General features: G+C 41.4%; 1 protein-coding gene across 1 annotated transcript in view; it reads right to left on the bottom strand.

Annotated features, from left to right (window-relative positions):
• The window catches only part of LOC115470873 (NEDD8-activating enzyme E1 regulatory subunit-like), a 93,286-nt gene that overhangs the window by 5,561 nt on the left and 65,228 nt on the right, over window positions 1-22,497 (bottom strand). Inside the window, exons 12-19 of the mRNA XM_030204472.1 lie at window positions 18,348-18,407; window positions 18,102-18,235; window positions 14,105-14,180; window positions 13,407-13,446; window positions 13,007-13,093; window positions 6,712-6,804; window positions 3,875-3,989; window positions 3,742-3,791 (exon numbers count right to left, since the gene is read on the bottom strand). Of these exons, the coding sequence (XP_030060332.1) occupies window positions 3,742-3,791; window positions 3,875-3,989; window positions 6,712-6,804; window positions 13,007-13,093; window positions 13,407-13,446; window positions 14,105-14,180; window positions 18,102-18,235; window positions 18,348-18,407 (655 nt within the window). The remainder of the gene's footprint in view (window positions 1-3,741; window positions 3,792-3,874; window positions 3,990-6,711; window positions 6,805-13,006; window positions 13,094-13,406; window positions 13,447-14,104; window positions 14,181-18,101; window positions 18,236-18,347; window positions 18,408-22,497) is intronic.

Raw genomic sequence — 22,497 nt, 5'->3', positions numbered from 1 at the left:
GCCAAAACAACTCACAACCCAACACCATCAAATAAATAATTCTTAATCATTCAATCACAGACCACACAGAACCACTGACAGAAAATAGGGAGGGGCCTGTGCAATTCTGGAGGGACTAAAGAAAAGTAGTGTCCCTCCAGACCTGCACAACTGGGAAGTACCAAAGCAGTGACCACTAAGGGAGGGTTCTCTGGAGTCACCTCTCCAGCACCCGGGTCCCAAAGTCTGCATTCTGATGAGCCCGCACATCCAACCAATAAATGTCACGCAAAGGAAAGCAATGATGACCATACAACCACCCTACAAATGTCCTGCAGAGGAACCAAAGGATTTTTCACCCAAGAGGCCACCTGCCCTCGAGTGGAATGAGCTTTAAGCAGACGCGGGACAGCATGACCCTTGAGAATACTGGCTGAGGACACCACCTCCTTAATCCACCTGGCAATGGTAGCCTTAGAGGCTGCCTCACCCCGGCGAAGGTCCCCAATCAAAGCAAACAACCTGTCTGACCTCCGAAATTCCTCCGTTCTCTGAAGAAGTGCTCTTCTCAGTCCAAGCGATACAACAGCTGTTGATCTGGCAAACTCTTAGCCTCCCCCAACACGGACAACTCCAACAACTGATTAATATGGAACACCGAGGTAAGAAGGCACCAGGTGCAAAACCATCTTCTCCTTAGAGATGAGCAAAAAAGTCTCCCTTCACCAAAGTGACTGCAATTCTGAAATCCGCCTTGCAGAGGAAATAGCCACTAAGAACATCGTCTTCAAAGAAAGGTCCTTCAAGGAACACACCAACAAGAGCTCAAATGGCGTTGACACTAACACCTTGAGAGCCAAACTGAGGGTCCACGGAAGAACAAAAGGGCGAACTGGCGGCCATACTGCCCGGAGAACAAGGACCACGTCTGGCTAAGACACCAATGGCACCATAAAATAAATAGAGTGACCCGTGCCCTGGAGGCAAATCAACCTGTCCAGAGTCTCTCTGACCGCCTTCGCCTTTCACCTGGTCCCAGCAGGGAGACTCTAGAAAGAGATTCAGGAGCGGAGAGCATAACTTCAAGATGTAACCGTCACCACCTCGAGGACCCACTGATGTGCCATAATCTGATCCTCTGGCAAAAATCCCATAGTCTCCCCGCCTACCGGAACCAGCCCTGACACCTTAATTGGGAACTACGACTGGGATGCTGGGAAAAGAAGCCCTAATCCCATCCCCAGTTGTGACCACCACAAAAAGACTGCGTATGTTGAAAGAACCTGCCACACAGAGCCAAACCACCTCTACCAGGACAATATCTGCGGGCGTCATGAAAATGGCCCCTAGCCGAAAAACCGCATCCTGCAGCCTTCGGCCTATCCTCTGGCAACCTAGGCACCTTCTCCCCCAATTTATCTAGCTCCTCCCCCTACAACAGGGAGCCCCATGGAACCTTACCGAGCTTAAACTTTGAAGCAGCGTCTGGCAATCAACCATGCAGCCACAACGAGCGCCCAGCCATCACACCAAGCACCATGGACTTAGAGGAAGCCCAAAGGAGATCTTATAACATGTCACACAAATAAGATAAACCCATGTCAAGTTTAACAACCTCTTGGTCCACCACAGACCAATCATCTGCAGACAGGTCAAGAACCCACTCAGACCAGCAGAAACAGGCCCGAGGTATCAGTCCGCCACAAACAGCTGCCTGCACCACCAGCGCCGCCACATCAAAAGACTACTTTAAAAGCGACTCCATCCTCCAATCATGCGGGTCCCTGAAGGCTATACCATCATCTATCAGGGACTGTATTCTTGTTGGTGACTGCCAACACCATAACATCCACAACTGGAGGCTGAAGAGACTCCCTATTAGCGTTTGGAAGGGGATACTCAACCACTCAACCTTAAACAGGGCATCCAGCGCATTCCACTGGGCCTAAATGCTATCTCTGATGCATAGGAAAGGACTCGAACTTCCGAATGTCCTTCAATAATGGGTCCACCATCAAGCTCCTGCAGCTCATCTCTATGAAAGATCCAAACTACAGAAGCATCCTCTCCAGGGCGCATCTCCTCCCATCCACAAATCCCCTTCCACCGGGTCCGCAGGCTCCTCCATCTCTTCCTCAGACCACCCAGGACTTTCTTCAGCTCCTGGAAGCAACTCATTCAAGACATCCTCCTTCTCCCAAACTCTCCTGGGACATTTGGGAGAAGGGGAAGGTGACCGGACACCTAGCACAGAAACCCAGGGAGCTGTCCAACCTATCCTTGTGAATGCAAAAGGCCTTGTACATTGCTAACACTAATTCTGAAGGAAAACCACAGCTCCTGCGTGACCCGAACCAGGTACCATCAAATCCAACTGAAGGAGCTGTTCAGACACAGGCTGTGGGGATAAAACGGCAACAGTTCCAGCCAAAATCGGGGCTGCAACCAAAAATGTCATACCCATCAAAATCTGCACCATCTCTGTGAGCCTCCTGCTGCTCTCTTTGCTGGGAAGTTACCGCTGCTGCTGAAGCAGAACCCCCCCCCCTCAGGTGCACACGATACTTACAGGTGTCCAAACTCATCAATTCCCCGGCGTGCACACACCACACATTTCTTCAGCCGCTTGCTCATCGCAGTATAGCACCTGCGTGCATGGAGGACAAAGGCTACTTACCGGCCTCATTCCCCAAACACCAGAGCACTGACCAATGGCCCGGACAAGCAGCCACAGCACACTGCGAGGGGAAGGCAAAGAGAAACAAACCCCAAGCAACTGAGTGCACTAGTGCTGGGTTTTGTTCTGTTTCTCCTTTTCTCTTAGTGCTCCAAGGCAGACCCCCACAGCACTCAAAGCTAGCTGTTTGCAACAAAGCAGATAAGCACAGCCAAGGCTAAATCTAAAACAGTGACATAGGGGAAGGAGGGAGAGATTTGGCCACCCAAGTATGGCACCCCCAGGGCAAAAGAGACCCCTGCAGACCTCAGCCTCAATCTAGCTGACAGAAGGGCTCTGCAGTGCTACGAGCAACGAATAGCCACAGACTAACAGCAAACACTGAAAAAGAGAGCTCCCCTCTTTTCATTTATTTCTTTTTTTGAATACAGAACCAAACTGGAAACCTCAGATTGGGAGTGCACAGGTATACCTGTCCACCATCTGCTAGACTGAGAACTACTGACTTTCAGGGGACTGCACAGGATAGTTATAGGTCTTCTGAAGAGTTTGTGGATCTCATTCTCTATCTGCTGGTCAGAGTGCATAACCCAGCTGTGCCGGTCTGGAGGGATGCTATGGAAATACACATTTAACAGAACTACAGAACAACCAAATAACAGAAATATGATAAATGTCAGTACAATACAAACAATACCATAATAGACACCATGGAAATATAGGTGGTGGTAAGGGCTCAAGCACTAATGGGAAAATTAGCGCATGGCCATTTTATCCATATGGTAAAAATGGCCTTAGCATGTGGGAATGACCCGCATAAGGACACACTAAGGCCACTTTTTACCACAGTTTGATAAAAAGGCCCCCTTAATGTCTAAACAGACCCCACACCACCACCAGGCAGTGCTTTACCCTCTGTAATCCTGAACTACATTCACCCCCTTTTCGTTTATCTCAACTACACCATTTTTCATTTAAAATAGAATACAGAAGAACTCCTCTGGGGGACAGTAGGCATTTCAAGGTTAGCAAAGGCAATCAATTTAAATCTCGGCCAAATATTCAATGTTTTAGTGGAAGCATACCTCCCAAGAATGCAGCAATGGTGTGTGGCTCAGCAGCTCCGTAACGGCAGCTACAAGAAAATGGGTCAAGAATTAGAAAAGTGTGTGAACTAGGGAGACATTTTTTTTTTTACAAGATGTGGGCAGTACTTACAATTCATGGATATAATCATCCTTCACTATTACAGATAAGCCATACTCCTGGAGAAGCCCAGTGAGGCTGGATTTCAGTTTTCCAATATCTTCTTCCACTTGACTGTTGTACACACCTATAAAATAACTAACAAATTATTTCTTTTACTGGTGCGTTTTTTATTAGTTTTTATTTATCTGAAGACTCCCATTATATGTTCTTAGGAGAAAAAAGGTGTTCTCCATCTCTGCAATATGAGCTCTTTCCAATATGTAGTAAGCTGGCTCCTAGTCCCTTTAAATAGCTGATCTCCCTGCCCTCCCCTGTCCTGTCTTCCTATGCAACTGTGTATCCTGTATAGTTCAGATGTTAACCAGATGTACGTTTTAAATACAAGTACTTGAAGACAAACTTTTACCATGCAATTTTATAATCAAACCTTCTCAGAAACAACCAGAAAAATCATATTGCACTAATAACCCACCACCTCTTCCTGAAGAGAAACTTAAGAGAAACACTGCAAGAGTTGAGAGCACTGGGTGGTAACCAACCAGCTACAAAATAGGAAAGTGCAAAAGAATGAAGATCTGTGATTATCCAGAAATGTATGTGGTTTTGTTGACTGAGGAGTGGAAGTCATAAAAGTGAAACACTAAAACTCCAATTGGACCAGTACTTCAGGCTAGTTATACAGTCACTAGTGGTCGGTGAACGTACAGTATAACTGACTTTTCCATGGATTTTCATCCCTTATACAGATACCATAGGGCTGAAAACCTCTGACTGAACGGCCTAAAATTGGAGAGTGATGGTGCAGTGACTGCACTATCTGGATATTCAGCACCCCTACTTACACACCACTGCCAGGTTTTAACTTAAACCTGTCATCATACTGACTAAAAACTGACCACAATGTTTATAGGACTGGAACATTTACCCTTTAAAATATCTATGGCACATTCCTTCAATTTTCATTGATTTATATAAATGTAGAATAAGTCTGCGGTCCAATGTTTGGTGAACATATAAGTCCACTAGCCACATATTTTCAACCACTGTAGAGATAGTACTGGGCTGAAAATACTTCTAACCACCCCCATACTATCCATAAAGTAATGGGGCAGAGGGACGGCAACACCTAAAATTTATTTGGCAACAGCAATGTTCAGCCACTATCTAGATAAGCTATCTATTTTGTTTAAGCCTGCTAAATAGCAGGCCTACCCTAAAAACAGAGGCGGCAATGGTAACTTTATATCACATGAATGGAACTGAATATACAACAGCGCTGTATATCCAGATCAAGGGGGGAAGTGATCTTACTATTAAGATGGTAGAGGCCAACCAAATTTTAGTTTTGGTACCAAAACCGTACCAAAAACTGGATTTGGCAATGTTTCAACTTTGGCCAAAAATGCTGGGGAATTTTCGACTCAAAACTCCTTCCTCCTCAGATCACGAGCCAGCTGCTTGTCCGTCCATCCCCCCCCCCTCCCCCAGTGGCAATCATTTTAAGACTGGAACCAGCAAGAGCAATCCTCAGCTGCTGATTCCAATCTCAAAATGGCTGCCACAAGAGGACCCAGCAGCTATTTTGACTGTGGAGCCGACGTGTTCAGGAGACAGTGGGATCACTCCTGCCCCGACGAGGCCACTAGACCACCAGGGCTTCTAAGATACGCCCGGCAGCTTTGTGTTGGAGGAGTGGGGCAGGCCAGGAGACCATGCAGCCCACATTTGGGTGAGGATGGCACCATGCTGCAGATTTGGTTTTGGCCGAAACCAAAAACCCCATTTTAGGTCACCCTCTATAAGACATTATTTTACTTTCAACTCCAGTTATTAGTAACTTCATCTCATTGCATAAAATGGGACCTATTCTAAAAGAGCACAAGTTGTGATAAAAATAACCCAGCTTAACATAGACAAGTTGATAATTTCCTCCTAAGTTAAACACTGGTATAAGTGTTTAACAAGCCATCACTACACCGGCTGAAAATTTGCCCCACTCTTTACAGGTTTGAAATACTTACCCTTTAAAAAAATCTGCCAAATTAGAAGGCTTTTTTTTTGACTGTACACGAGTTGAATTTAATCACTTATATGCTGGTTCTTTCCAATGTAATTATGGAAATGTTATGTTGGTAGAACTTTCTAAGATGGCTTTGCAACATTTAAAATTACTACAAAATATGGTGGCCCATGTGATACAGCGGTTGGGTAGCAGGGAATATTTAACACTGGTTGCCAATAGAGTTGTGTGTTTGGTTTAAAATTTTGAACTTGGTGTTTAAGGTGAGAAAGAGCTTAGGTCCAGTATACTTACAGGACAGAGCCATTCTGTTCCTGAGATCCTGCACTTACTGATCAACTGACCTCAATTTTTATATGACTGGAATATTTATTAATTTATTTGTTCTCTACCAATCACTGGGTAAGTTGCATTCAATGCAAAAAAAAACTCGTCTTTGCCACTGATTAAGGAATGGTATCTGCATTTTGCAAAGAGGAGGTCTTTTATGGTGGTAGCACCGTGAAATAAACTACCTGAGGCAGTACGGCAACAGTCAAATTATTTGCAGTTCTGCAAACAAGTGCAGGTGTGGCTATGGAAGCAGGTGTTTACTGGTCATAGTGTTGAAGAGGTTTCAGATGGACTAGGCAGTTGGGAAGATACATTTAGCTAAGAAATGAGTCTGGGGCTTATCTAAAAGTGGAAGAAATGGCCTTCTTTATACCGTATTGTACTTCATTGTTGTAAGTCACTTTGGATAATGTAGAAGCTACAAATAAATGTTAACAAGGAAAAGAGCCAATATTTTTATGGCAATTGATTTGCAGGAAAAACATTTACTTACCTGGGTATCTTCCATGCTGTTTTCGAAATCTATCAACAGCTCTTAACATTAGGTACAGTACTATCTCACTGTCTGCATTATCTATCCATGAAGCTAAAGCGGGAAAAAAAATACATCTTAGCCTGTACTGAGGTTAAAAAAATTGAGTGCAAACTATATACCGTACAGATTTTTATTTTTCCATTTTTTTTAAAGCATGTAATTAGAATAATACTATTGTTTACATCTTAGCCAGTGGCTGAGATAATGCACCACAAATTACTGGGTGCTATGAGGGACATTTTTTATAGTATGAAAGAAGTCACAATGTATTTTAGACACATGTCCTACCTATCTTCTAAGGTACGCTCCCGACCTATTTGTCAATTGCGTACAATCATACTTGTCCCTCATATTATCGAATGGACTATTTCCCAAAAATGATGGCAAAATAATCCCAACACCTATCCCAAATAATCCCAAGGCCAATAGAAGCGAATCATCTAATTATAGACCTGTAGCCTCTATTCCTTTAGTGGTAAAAGTGATAGAAGTTTTAGTAGATAGTCAGCTCATGGGAGTTCTTACAGGCCTTTTCCATCCTTCATATTACACAATCGGGATTCCAAGCATCCTTTAGCACTGAGACAGTACTCACCATCCTTAATGCAAAATTTCAGAAAAAGAACATGGGCAGAAAAATCATAATTTTACAATTTGATATGTCCATTGCCTTTGACACGGAACACCACAATATATTGTTAAACTTATTAGACCACTTTGGTATTAGTGGAACTGTCTTAAAGTGGTTCCATGGTTTCCTAATATCAAGATCCTACCAAGTAAAACAATCAGGTCATATCTCCTCACCCTAGGACTCTATATGTGGGACTCTAAATGTAAGGTTCCATAAGGCTCTCCTTTATCACCCATATTATTTAATATCATGATGGCACCACTGGGTTACTTACTGGAGGTTCACGGATTTCATCTGTGCTGATGATGTCACCATATATATCCCCTTCAAAAGGGAATTACTAGAAATTATAGAGATTAAAACTAGTCTAGATCTGATGGAATCTTGGGTATCTACTTTCAAACTCAAATTAAATCAGAAAAAGACTAGATTCCTCATACTTACCAACCCCTATCAACCCATTTCATTAAAAAACTTCATTATTAACAACACATCACATGCCTTAGATCAATCAATGAAAATCCTGGGTTTCACCATTGACCAGCATTTATCATTCGAAATTCAGGTCTCAAAGGTGTTCTCGAGTGTCTTCCATACACTAGGGAAGTTAAAAAGGCTGTGTCCTTTATTCCCAAGCTTCACACTTCATACCCAATCTCTAGTACTATCAAATTTGATTACTAAAATGCCATATATGCAGGTATTAAAATCTCATGCCTTAAAAAATTACAAACAGCACAAAATACTGCTGCCCGCCTTGTATGCAGTGCTCGTCGCTTTGAGAAGGCTTCCCTTCTCTTGTTAAAACTTCAATGGCTTCCCATAAACACCTGGATCACCTTTAAAATATGCGTGACTGTTTACCAAATCATATATGGTTTATCACCCTCCTACATGCAACAACTAATTGATTTACCTTCATGTAATACTACTACTAATACCATTTCTATAGCGCTACCAGACATACACAGAGCTGTACACTTGAACAAGAGACAGTCCCTGCTCGGCAAAGCTTACAATCTAATTAGGACAGACAAACAAGGGGTAAGGGAATTACTAAGGTGGGAATGATAAAACTTGGATACTGAACAAATGAGTAAGGGTTAGGAGTTAAAAGCCAGCATCAAAAAGGCAGGCTTTTAGCCTAGACTTCAAGACAGCCAGAGACAGAGCTTGACGTACCAGCTCAGGAAGTCTATTCCAGGCCTATGGTGCAGCAAGATAAAAGAAACGGAGTCTGGAGTTAGCAATGGAGGAGAAGGGATAAGATTTACCCAGTGAACAGAGTTCCAGGGGAGGAGTGTAGGGATAGATAAGAGAGGAGAAATACTGAGGAGCTGCAGAGTGAATGCATTTGTAAGTCAATAAGAGGAGTTTGAACTGTATGCAGAAACAGATAGGGAGCCAATGAAGTGACCTGAGGAGAGGGCTAATATGAGCACAGCAACACTGGTGGAATATAAGTTGTGCAGCAGAATTTTGAACAGAAGGGGAGAGAGATGGCTTAGTGGGAGATCTGTGAGAAGCAAGTTGCAATAGTCTAGGGGTGATAAGAGTGTGGATAAGGGTTCTAGTAGTGTGCTCAGAAAGGAAAGGACAAATTTTGGTGATATTATAGAGAAAGAAATGTCAGGTTTTAGTAGTCTGGTGAATATGTGCAGAGAAGGAGAGAGAGGAGTAGAAGATGACCCCCAAGGTTATGGAGCTGATGAGACAGGGAGGATGAGAGTGTTATCCACAGAGATAATGGGGGAAGAGGAGAGGTTGGTTTAGGGGAAATGATAAGAAGCTCAGTCTTGGCCATGTTTAGTTTCAGATGGCACTGAGACATCCAGGCAGCAATGTCAGACAAGCAGGTTGATACTTTGGCCTGAATTCCTGCTGGTGTGGAAATCTGGGAGTCCTCAGTATAAAGGTGACACTGAAAACCATGGGATGAGATCAGAGTACCAAGGGAAGAAGTATAGATGGAGAAAAGGACCCAGGACAGATCCCTGAGGTACACCAACTGATAATGGGATAGAAGTGGAAGAGGATCCACCAAAGTTTACGATGGGAGACATAGAAAACCAGGAAAGAACAGAGCCCTGAAATCCAAGTGAGGGCAGGGTATCAAAGAATAGGCGGTGATCAACAGTGTCAACAGTAGCAGATAGATTGAGAAGGGTGAGGAAAGAATAGAGATCTTTGGATCTGGCCAGGGACAGGTCATTGGAGACTTTAGCAAGCACTGTTTCAGTTGAATGAAGAGAGAGAAAGCCAGATTGAAGTGGATCAAGAATAGCTTGAGATGAAAGAAAGGCAAGACAATGGCAGTGATCACCATGTTTTTGGATAGGAAAGGGAGGAGTGATAGTTGGAAGGACAGGTAGTGTCCAATGAAGGTTTTTTGAGGACTGGTATAACTACAGCATGTTTGAAGGCATCAGGAATAGTCACAGCGGAAAGTGAAAGACTGAGAATATGATAGATAAAAGGGATGACAGTAGGAGAGACGGTGCTAAGCGATGGGTGGGAATAGGATCAGAGGAACAGGTAGTTAGTTTCAAGGAGAAAAGAAAATATGCAGTTTCCTATTCAGTGATTTCACAAAAGGAAGAAAAGGAGGCAGGGGTTGAAGGAGGGTTGAGAGAATGGACTAAGGGAAGGAGAGGTTGAGGTGACTTGGTTGAGAATTCAAGTTTAATCTTGTGAACCTTATCATGAAAATACTCAACCAGAGTCTGGGGAGAAAGTGAAGGGGGAGTTGGAGGTGAAGACACTTTGAGGAGAACGTTCAGTGTGGCAAAGATACATTGAGAGTTTGAGCAAACAGAATTTGTTAACTGGATGTAATAGTCCTATCTGGCAAGTGAAAAGAGCAGACTGGAAGGTCAGCAAAAATTTGAAATGTATAGAATGGGCATGGGATTTCAGCCAGAGGCATTCAGCAGAGCAGACACAGGAATGTAGGTAGCGGATTCTAGAGGTCAGCCAAGGCTGGGGTTTGGTATGCCTTACAGAACAGGGACTGGGAGAAGCGAGAGTATCCACAGAAGAGGAGAGAGTAGTATTATAGGAAGAGACAGCCCCATTGACAGACTTAGATAACATAGTGGTTGAGAAGATATTTGAAACACTGGAGGACAGAGTAGAAGGGTCAATAGCCTGAAAATTCCTAAATGTATTGGTGAGACTGGGCAGGCCTGGGAGGGAGGGTGTTTAAGTATGAAAGTTATCAGATGATGGTCAAAGAGGAGAACAGCTGAGGTGCAGAAACTGGAAAGTGAACAGTTGGAGAAGAAGATAAGATCAAAACAGTGGCCATTCTGTATATTCAAAACTGACGGATCGCAATTCTTTGTTGAATTATACTAGCATGCATCCAGATTATATCAAACACAGCTTGCCGGTGTCACAGTTTTTACAGTATCGACACATTTGTACTGAAGAAACTATGAACAAATAAAATGTGGATGAATTGTCTCATAAGTTTCTTACTAGAGAGTATCCAAAAAAAGTAGCAAAGGCAGCAAATAAATGGGCTCTTTATAACAACAGAGACCTTTTGCTCCAAAAGCAAATTAAATCACAAGAACCTATAGTATCATGCATACTTAAATACACAGGCTTGGCCCCCTAAGACAGCCAAGATTGTTAAACATCACTGGCAAGTTCTTTCTGTGCGTGATATTTTTAAGTGGACCAGATGCATAGTATCTTATACCCGTAATAGGAACCTGGCAGATATGCTTGCCCATTCAGATGTTTGGTCAGGAATGGAAAGTCAACAAGTAGGACACTGCAAGTATGGACACTGCTCATTCTTTGATTCATATCATGATGGAAGGTGATGAATTAAGCTGGTCTAAGGGTCAGCAGCAAATTTCATTAAAGCACACTACTAACTGTTCCACCAGTAGGGTGAGCTACATTATAGTGTGCTCATGTGATTTTCTACATGTAAGGCAGACTAAGCGTCAATTGAGAGTTAGACTAAGCTTAAACATTGTTTGAATCATAATAAACTACATGCTCCCATTGTGTAGCATTGCGTTCAGCAAGGTCATACGTTTGCAGATTTGAAATGCACAGTATTGGATCATATTGTGGACAATCAGCGTGGAGGTGATATTTCCAAGTTACTTAGGCAGCGTGAACAACGTTGGATCTTCCGACTGCAGATTGTGGACCCAATGGGCATGAATGGGCCAATAGAGTGGGAAGGGTTTTATTAACCTCTTTTTTGGATTGGCTCTTTTTCGTTTGCAGTTTTTTTGATTGGCAGTAGCTCATTGCAGACACAGACATCTTTTTGACACAGAATTCGATTCCTCCTCCTGAAACAGACGATGAAACAAGGGGGCCCTTTTCGGGGCTTGGGATGTTTAATGAGACTGCCAGAATTTCAGGACATTAAATTTGAAGTAAAGTGAAAGACAGAAAGCAATATTCAAGAAGCATGACATCAGATAAGTTTTCAGCTTGTCTTTTTCATCCTGTGGAACTGTTTGGAAGTTTTATGTTACACTTTAGTAAGACAGGACACGACCAAGATTTTCAATTTTTTGTTCATTTGATGTAATTGAATGTGTTTTTTTTTCTTCCAATTGTCGGGAGTTGCTTCCCACTGAAGTTTTTACTGTTCACTATTTGGAGTCAATAAGAGAAGCCTGAAGTGAGATGTATATGTGTGTTCAACTTTGTGCATGAAAAGCAGCTCACGGCAGTTGAGACTTATTTGGGGTTTTTTTTCTTTTAAATTTGGATTTTGCTCACACCTTTTTCAGTAGTAGCTTAAGGTGAGTTACATTCAAGTACACTGGGTTATTTCCCTGTCCCTGCTTGGCTCACAATCTAAGTTTCTACCTGAGGCAAAGGAGGGTTAAGTGTCTTGCCCAAGATACAAGGAGCAGCAACGGGATTTGAACCAGCCACCTCTGGATGTCAAGACCAGTGCTCTAACCACTAGGCCACTCCATTATTAATCAATCATTTATTGGAGTTAAGGTGTTCTTTTCCTGTAGGGTTCATTCGCAAATTTCAATATATTTTTGAAGTAGATGATTTATATTTGCCATTCCATATAGAATTTTTGCTTGATACAAATATCAGAACCATCTATACAGCAGGATTCAGTTACCCGGGATCCAAATGGTGGAACTCAATATCAAAAGCTATCAGAAGCATCTCTAACTATCTTCAGTTCAGAAAAGAACAGAAAACACCAACTTTAAAAAAAATTCTATAGCTAACCACGCAAGCTACAAATGACCTCCTTTAAGTCACAACTGTAAAATATTATTGTAATTTGACTATAAATAATTCCAGGTTCCAGCAAGCATAAGGAGTGCATTTGGTACAAGACCTCTTTGGATCAAACACTTAGGGGACCACTTATTAAAGGTCAGTGTGCGCTAGCAGCATTACTGTGCCTTATCTGCCACAGGGCTCACTATATAAAATGGAAGTGGGAAACAGCAGCATTAGCATGTTCTAACTTTCACTTATCTGCACTATCCCCTCCTCAAAGAATGAAAAGTGCATTATTTCCAACTTTATGTTCTACTTTCAGTGTATATTGAAAAAAACAGCTACTTGTATGGAAGGCTTCAGGACCAATATAAGTAAGATGCTTACCAATGTCATCCTTCTTAAATGTATCCAAACTGTACTCCTCTGCTAGAGATCGACAGTGTGTTACTCGAAGGAATGCAGCATTCCTGCCTGAACCCAGAGTGAACAAGAGAAAGTAATCAGGCCTACAGTCCTAGAAAGATAACAACATAAACTGGTATTCACTACAGTCATGCTGTCTCCGAACTTGGCTGAACAGGGCTATGGTGAAATTTCAAAAATTACATTTCTTTCTTTCTTTCTTTGAGATGAATGCCATTTTCCGGTTTGAATTTAATTCTCCACAGCTAATTCTGGTCATAAAAATATTTTTCAAAGGAATTATGCAAATTCTGCTGCAACAGATATTTGTAACAGGACTTATCTTACATGCAATATTTTGCGAGTAAGCACGAAAACTTACAGAACAGTTGAATATCTTTCTGCTGAATGGATTCTCGTGGCTGCAAAGAAACAAACAAAGATCTTTGCTTTACTGAATGTTAATTAAGGGGTCCTTTTACAAAGGTGCACTAGCGTTCTTAGTACGCGCTAAAAATAAGCACATGCTAAACATCAAGCGTTTAGTGCACGCTAATGATTACTGCACCCTAAAACCACTAGCACGCCTTTGTAAAAGGACCTCTAAGTGAGGTAGAGAGTAAGGGTGCCATGGAGGTACAGAAAGAATTCTTAACAGTACTGACAAGACCAACAATGATTATCAAGCTGTAAAACATCTATCTGTCACACTGAAAAGTAATCCAAACAGTAAAAACACCTGTCAAAGAATTATATTCATATAAACCTATTCAGATCCCAATTAGCGGTAAGGTCTCATGCGTTAACCAGGCAGTAATCGTCAGTGCATGTACAATGCCGATTACCGCCCAGGTAGCGCCGCGCACTGGAAAATAAAATATATTTTCTGGCACACGTAAAAAATGAAATTACCACCTGGGCAATGCAGTAGCCGAGCAGTAGTTCCGAATTGGCGCGCGTAGGTGCCTACGCGGCATAGTAAAAGGGCTCCTCGGCTCTTTAATTTCATCCTTTTCAAATTGAGGAATTTTGACTTTCATTCAAATAGAAGAACATAAAAAAAGAGCGAGCAGTACTTGCCTTGCCTACTGTCTGTAACAGTCTGGCAACATGATTCTCTATGGCCGCAGCATCTTTTTTAGCTTTTTCATGGTATCTGAAAAGACAATACAACACAGCAATATGTTTATTTTTAAAATCAGACTTATGTATTTTATTCTAGAAACATGAAATTATAAACTAACATTTAATAGACCTCACTGGTCATCTGTATTGTTTTAACTTTTGCAATCCACTTTGAGAACAGGTTGTTAGCAAATGACTGAATAAAAATCAAAATTAAATAAAAATACATTTGGCTTCATAAGATCTTTAAAAAAAATGTAAGAAACTAGTACAACAGAATGCCCAAGTCTAATTTGTCAAAATGCAAATTAAAATACGAGGTGAAGGGTAAATAAATCCACAGGTTTTAATGACTCTGTGGTGGGCTATTTGCACACTGCATTTAATCAGTGCTACCTTCAGTGGCAATGATCCCACATTATAGGAATATTAATATTAAAAGGAAAGTGCAACACACTAACACAGAAAAATAAAAATATTCCCATTTTGGGTAATTTGATAATATACTGATGCCTTATTTGACAAAAAATATACCGGTTAAAGAAAATAAAATGGGATAAGAGGGTGGAGCTGAGGCTGTTAGGCACTGAAAAGTACGCTAGTGATGCTAAATGATAGTTAAAAAAAAGAGTGACATCCTGAAAACGGATAACTCGTTTCCTGCTGAGAAAGGAAACTTTGGCACTAGGCCACGGGTTTTCAATCTAGTCCTCGGGACACACCTAGCCAGTTAGGTGTTCAGGGTATCCACAATATACATGCACGAGCTAAATTTGCATGCACTACCTCCACTGTATGCAAATCTGGCTCATTCATATTCACTGTGGGTATCCTAAAAACCTAACTGGCTGGGTGTGTCCTGGGGACTGGGTTGAGAACCCCTGCACTAGACTAAAACAATGAAATCAAGTTGCTCAGCCGGTAATTCTATAAGAGAGCACCAACATTCAAGTACCAAGAACGTACGAATGCACATACATGTGCAAATATCAATATTCCAACTACTCGCTAGTCTATAAAATGTCACCTAAATTTGATGGCACACTGTTTGAATGTGGGCATGCACATGGACAGAGCATGGGTGGGGCACACAGTTACACACACAATATAAAATAATGAATGCTTTTTTTTTTTTTAGCAATCGATGTGCAAGCATTTACACTAGATCCATGGCTGGTATATGTGGTCATTCCTAAACTATACACACACATATTTTACATGTTATGCTAGTATTCTAGCATTGGGATCTTGCCAGGTATTTGTGACCTGGATTGGCCACTGTTGGAAGCAGGATGCTGGGCTTGATGGACCTTTGGTCTTTCCCAGTATGGCAATACTTATGTACTTATCTATAAAGAAAAGTAGGCGCCTACTTTCCCTTATAGAATAGGCTTTAGATAGGCACCCCTATACAGAACTGCTCTGTAGGTATCCAGCTTGCAAATCATGAAAGTTTAATTGGCCTATGACTAGTTACAACAGATCAAAACGAATAATTTTTCAATGTGGAATTATGATAAGATTTTATAGTAACACACAAATAGTATGATGCAAGGAAACGGTCTGTTTGCTTGCTAGAGTTTACTCAGCATCTTGGAGGAAAGTACGAACTAATCTGACAAGAGAGATTATTGATCCTCTAAGGAAGAGAGTGAAACAAACTCCCTTCTGTAATGTGACGCATAAATGACGTGCATGCCTATTAAAATAACACATTCCTGAAATCACTGCCTCTTTCCACAAGTCTGGTGAAAGAGCTCAGAAGGCCACAAAATGAGAGAAACAAGCTTAGAAAAATGAAGGAATAACTACAAGGAATGTCTATGTACAGTTTACCCAGGTATCTCCAGAAATTGATTAAAAAAGGTAAAGTGAGTAGATAATTTAAGTATAAAATAATATTAATGAAAACAATTTTTTGACTTTGACAACAAAGCATTCAGTATTATAGTTAAGAAAATAGAACTACTATGATTTACATTACAATAATTAAATAGAAGGGGTTTTAATATGTCAATTTTGCCTGAAATTAAATGTGCGTAAGACAAGGATACTATTGTTATCGTCTTCTAATTCTGTGGATATCCCAATTTTTTTTCCAGTTTGTGGGTTGGACAATAGCAATTGAAATACATTTGAGGCATTTAGGTGTTATAGTAGATTTGAATATGAAACAGCATATAAACAAAACTGTGAAAGAAGTGTTTTTCAAATTGTGGTTATTAAGACATCTAAAGAAATTGCTGAATCCAACAAATTTTAGAACTGCAATTCAAAGTTTTGTCATGCCATGCTTTGATTATTGTTTAATGGTTTATTACTTGGTCTACCTAAATCACAGCTTAAAGCTTTACAGATTGAACAAAATGCTATGGCCAGCGTTCTGAGAACTGTTGGAGAAACCTCCGCTCACAGGACAAACCCCTCCTCTCTGCACCCTTCTCCACCACCGCCAATTCCAGGCTCCACCCTTTCTGCCTCGCCTCTCCCTATGCTTAGAATATTCTTGCAGATTATTTTGGGGTTGTAGCCTTTCTGTTTGAAGGATGCAGTCAGGGTTTCAAGGTGTCTGTCTCTATCCTCTGGGTCCGAGCAGATACGGTGGTATCTTGTGGCTTGGCTGTAGAAGCGCTGTGTAACCCTAGTAGCGCTTTAGAAATGTTAAGTAGTAGTAAGTAGTACATATGAACATGTTACTCCAGTATTGAAATCATTACACTGGCTGCTGATTAATTCCATATTAAATTTAAAATACTTTTATTGGTGTTTAAGATATTGACTGGCCAGGTTTCAGAGGCTTTAGCAGCAAAATTGAGCATTTATCGATCTTTGAGATCATTGAGATCTGCACAGCAAAATTATTTAGATGTACCCTTTCATCAAATAATTCGATTACAAGAGTATAGAATATCAATATTCTATTTGGCAGGCCTTATTCAATGGAATAGTTTACCCTTACAGTTAAGAAAATTGCAAGAATTAGCACAGTTCAAGAAAGAGTTAAAAACTTATTTTTTTCTACAGGCATATAAAACTAATGAATAGAAACAGATTTTAAAGGTAGTCAGCTTTTTATGTTTAATTTTTAAGTATGTTTTAAAAGTTTGTATATTGTTTACTGTGTATGTAAAGAGTAAACCATCAAGTACTTTTGGATTGCACGATATAGAAGAGACTGAAATAAATAAATACATTTGCAAAGACCAGTGTAATTATTTGAAGGACTGGGGCTTCAGTTAAGTGGTGTACACTAAGGCCTCGGCTCTCTTTGTCCCTCTGACTGACTGACCTTATTTGGTCTAGCCCAAAATTTTATGTACCCTAACCAAAAAAAAACCCCCAAAACATAATACGAACAGAAGAAAAAAAGAGTTGTCCTTCCCAACAGGAGAGGATATGGCGGCTCAGTCCATTAACCTGAGAACCTAAAAAACTAATGTAAAATAATGTTTTTAAATTCTTGAGTTTTTGAAGATTTGTCTTTAACCGAAGAACAGCTGGGAGGGAGTTCTATAAAGCTGGAGCCAAATAAAACAAAAATGCAGACTCGCATCTAGAATCTAATCTTGTTCTAGATAATGGAGGTATAACTATGTGGTTTTGATTTTGAGATCTTAATGACCGTGAGGGATAATATGGGTAAGTAAAGTTGTCAAATATTGTAGCTGTCCAGAATAATTAAAAAAAAAAATTTTTGAGTCAACACCAACAGCTTAAATTGTATCCTACACCTACATGGCAGCCAATGGGCTTCTTTCAAAAGTGGGCTAGTATTTGTCCGGTCTCAACCTCTGAAACATTGTATGCCCTTTAAACAGCGAGGGGCAAGGGCTGTTCACGTGATCTATGTCCCCTTGTAGTAATTTTTAGTGTGAGAGATACTGCAATTTTAACTTGGTCATCAATTGTTTTGAATGGATTGAAGTTCTCCCCAGAGCACTGAAGTACCTACACACTCTGCAGTTGGATAAATTTATCGGTGTCGGCGATCATATCTGGGATGGTGCCTCGAACAGGTAAACTTCCATGACCCTCCTTTGCCACAAATTCTTTCAGGGCTCCAACCAAAATCCAAAATGGTGGCGACTGTCAACACAGAAACCATATTATTAGTCCTTACTTCTCACCCAGTCACAATTACATACAGTATACTTCTGTGTTTAAATGATATTGGCCATGGCTTAATTATCTTCATTACCTCTTGTGAGAGGTTGATGCAGCACGAATCATTAAAAAGCTCTTCAATACTGCTCGGTATCTAGAAAAAGAAAAAGGCAGTAGGCATTTAACTGAAGGATCTCATCTAAGTTTTTTCACATTTGGGATTACTGTAATTAAAAAATCTTGTTCACAAATCACCCAAATTCATTTTGGTCTCTGGAGATCAAAGAGTGAGATATAACTGCAAAAGCATTAAAATATAAACACAAAGGGCTTATAAAATTTGTAGCCAAAAGTTATTCTGCAAGACTGGTGAATAACAACCATCACTTCTCCTGTGGCTCAGAGATCCTGCATGTCTTGAGGGGAAAAAAAGGGGTGTAAACACTCAATATCAGTAACTTAGATATACCCACCACTCTTTCACTTATGTATTTATATCATCAGCCACATTATAAGAGATATTACCTAAGATTTTTAGCACAAAGCTAATTGCCATTGCCTAATCAGATATTTGGTGCGTGCAGAAGCAGCCATTACAGATCAAATACCCTTTTCTCTGCCCACAAATACAGTCACCCATATACAGTTCCTTGCAAGTCTTCACACCCTTGCACGTTTTCACATTCTATTATCTAAAAAATACAATTCAAAAATGCCTTATAGCAGGAGTTATTTCCACTTACTCACAAAATATACTCTACACTTTCAATGTGAAAGAATTATAGAACTATTCAAAAAGTAATTATAAATAAAAAATCTAAAGTTATTACATAAGTCTTCACACCCTTTGTCATAGGGTACCCAGCACTACCTATCAGGCTTATTTTCGAAAGAGGACGCCCATCTTTCGACACAAATTGCAAGATGGGCGTCCTTCTCAGAGGGTCGCCAAAATCGGCATAATGGAAAGCCGATTTTGGGCGTCCCCAACTGCTTTCCGACACGGGGATGATCAAAATTCCTGGGGGTATGTCGGAGGCGTAGCAAAGGCCTAACACATGGGCATCCTCGACCCATAATGGAAAAAAAAGGGCGTCCCTGACGAACACTAGGATGACTTTACTTGGTCCTTTTTTTCTTACGACCAAGTCACAAAAATGTGCCCGAACTGACCAGATGACCACCGGAGGGAATTGGGGATGACCTCCTCTTACTCCCCCAGTGGTCACTAACCCCCTCCCATCCTCAAAAAATGTTTTTAAAAATATTTTTTGCCAGCCTCAAATATCATACCCAGCTCCATGACAGCAGTTTTAGTGGGTGCAGTGCACTTTATGCAGGCGGACACAGTCCCACCCCCACCTGTTACACTTGTGCTGGTAAATGTGAGCCCTTCAAATCCCACTGTACACACATCACCCATAAGGGCTATGGTAGTGGTGTACAGCTGTGGGTAGTGGGTTTTGGAGGGCTCAGCACACAAGGTAAGGGAGCTATGTACCTGGGAGCTTTTTCTGAAGCCCACTAGAGTGCCCCCTAGGGTGCCCGGTTGGTGTCCTGGCATGTCAGGGGGACCAGTGCACTACGAATGCTGACTCCTCCCACGACCAAAGGGCTTGCATTTGGTCGTTTCTGAGATGGGCATCCTTAGTTTCCATTATTGCCGAAAATCAGAAACGACCAAGTCTAAGGACGACCATCTCTAAGGACGACCTAAATGTCAAGATTTGGGCGTCCCTGACCGTATTATCGAAACGAAAGATGGACGCCCATCTTGTTTCGATAAAACGGGTTTCCTCGCCCCTACATATTACACCGTAGACCAAATACAATACAGATTCGCTTACAAAGCAGTCAAATAAATTAGACTCCAACAATTGCATATGGGATCTACTTATTATTAAAGTCAAGGGCTGTGAAGATTTATGCAACCAAGACTGTTTGGTTTCTTATTCTTAATTGCTCAGTATTTCTAGAATTGTTCTTGTACAAAAATATATTGCTTAGATCAGTGAAACTCCTATTTAATGCATTTTATTTTTTTTTCCAGACAGAATGTAAAACATGTACGGGGGTGTATGAATTCCTTTGAAGGCACTGTACCTAGGTACCTTTGTTTTCCTTCCTGGATTCCTTGGAACCCAATATATCTGATCCTGCTTTAGGATGGCATAAAATGGCCTGAAGTCACACTGGCACAGTTCTCATTACTACCTTTCAAAACATGTTTACACTAAGAAAAGTTGGCTACAGCATTTTCTTATTTTATCATATCACATGTCTAAAACAATTTTTCAAGCCTTACCTTATTTTGGACACTGGCTCAGGTTTCCCATGTAAATTTTAGTACTCATTAAGACAGGTCGTGTTTCTTCTGGAAGGTTTCAGACAACTATGGGATTGTACCAATGTGAAAGGTGAATTGGTTCCCTGGCCCGAATTATGAACATTGTTTTTTCTTACTGGGGGTTTCCCTACTAGATTGCTCAGAGAACCAGAGATTTATACTTAAATCTCCAAACTGATCAACTGAATTTTGAGAGAAGAGCAGCTGTTTCCATCTTGTAAAGATGTTAATGATGAGGAATCTTTGTGGGATTCCTCCTTACATCAGTTTTTGGATAAGGGTCCCTGTTCATCAGACAACATTAAAGGGCTGACTAACTACTGAGATGCAACAACACAGAGTTCTGAGGAAGGTCTATGTGTCATCCCCCAGACAAAATCATATTAGAATATAAGAATCTATGTTCACCTACTTCTACTACTAATCATTTCTATACTGCTACTAGACATATACAGCACTGTACACATTATATGCAGGTACTTTCTCTGTCCCTAGAGGGCTCACAATCAGGAATAAAATGGGCCCTGCTGCAGATAACGCCAACTAATCTTTAGTAAAAGACTCCCTTATACTGCTTTCTCAATTGCTGCTCCTTAATTATGGAATAGTTTTCTCTTAGAGGTCAGGGTGGAGCTTGACAGGAAACATTTTTGAAAAAGGTTGAAAGCCCATTATTTTGAGGAGGCCTTTTCCCTGGACTAATGTAAATTTAAGCAGGAGTCTGTGATTTTCATTTATATTATATCTGCACTGTATATTTTATGAGTGTTTTTATTGTAAACTGCACTGGATGTTTTTTAATTGGTTTTGCACTATAAAAATAAGCCACTTCTTTTAAAGGGCCAGGGCTGCTTTTTCCTGCCAGCAATCACAATGCTTACCTTGAAAAACCTGGTTTTGACATGTGGAGGGGCATTTTCGACCGGGGGCGCCCATCTCCGAGGACAGCACCGCGAAGGGGCAGGGCCAACCGTATTTTCGAACGAGATGGGCGGCCATCTTTCGTTTCGAGAATATGGTTGGGGACGCCCAAAATTCCTGGGGGTGTGTCGGAGGCGTAGCAAAGGCCTAACACATGGGCATCCTCGACCCGTAATGGAAAAAAAAGGGCGTCCCTGACGAACACTAGGATGACTTTACTTGGTCCTTTTTTTCTTACGACCAAGTCACAAAAAGGTGCCCGAACTGACCAGATGACCACCGGAGGGAACTGGGGATGACCTCCTCTTACTCCCCCAGTGGTCACTAACCTCCTCCCATCCTCAAAAAATGTTTTTAAAAATATTTTTTGCCAGCCTCAAATATCATACCCAGCTCCATGACAGCAGTTTTAGTGGGTGCAGTGCACTTTATGCAGGCGGACACAGTCCCACCCCCACCTGTTACACTTGTGCTGGTAAATGTGAGCCCTTCAAATCCCACTGTACCAACATCACCCATAAGGGCTATGGTAGTGGTGTACAGCTGTGGGTAATGGGTTTTGGGGGGCTCAGCACACAAGGTAAGGGAGCTATGTACCTGGGAGCTTTTTCTGAAGCCCACTAGAGTGCCCCCTAGGGTGCCCGGTTGATGTCCTGGCATGTCAGGGGGGCCAGTGCACTTCGAATGCTGACTCCTCCCACGACCAAAGGGCTTGCATTTGGTCGTTTCTGAGATGGGTGTCCTTAGTTTCCATTATTGCCGAAAATCAGAAACGACCAAGTCTAAGGACGACCATCTCTAAGGACGACCTAAATGTCAAGATTTGGGCATCCCCGACCGTATTATCGAAACGAAAGATGGACGCCCATCTTGTTTCGATAAAACGGGTTTCCTCGCCCCTTCGCCGGGACGTCCTGTGAGGATGTCCTCAGGAAAACGTAGGCGCCCCTTTCGATTATGCCCCTTTAAGTATGAT

The sequence above is a fragment of the Microcaecilia unicolor genome, chromosome 5, assembly GCF_901765095.1.
Source record: "Microcaecilia unicolor chromosome 5, aMicUni1.1, whole genome shotgun sequence".
Lineage (NCBI taxonomy): Eukaryota > Metazoa > Chordata > Amphibia > Gymnophiona > Siphonopidae > Microcaecilia > Microcaecilia unicolor.
The sequence above is the reverse complement of the archived record's forward strand: the minus strand, read 5'-3'. Positions and strand labels throughout refer to the sequence as shown.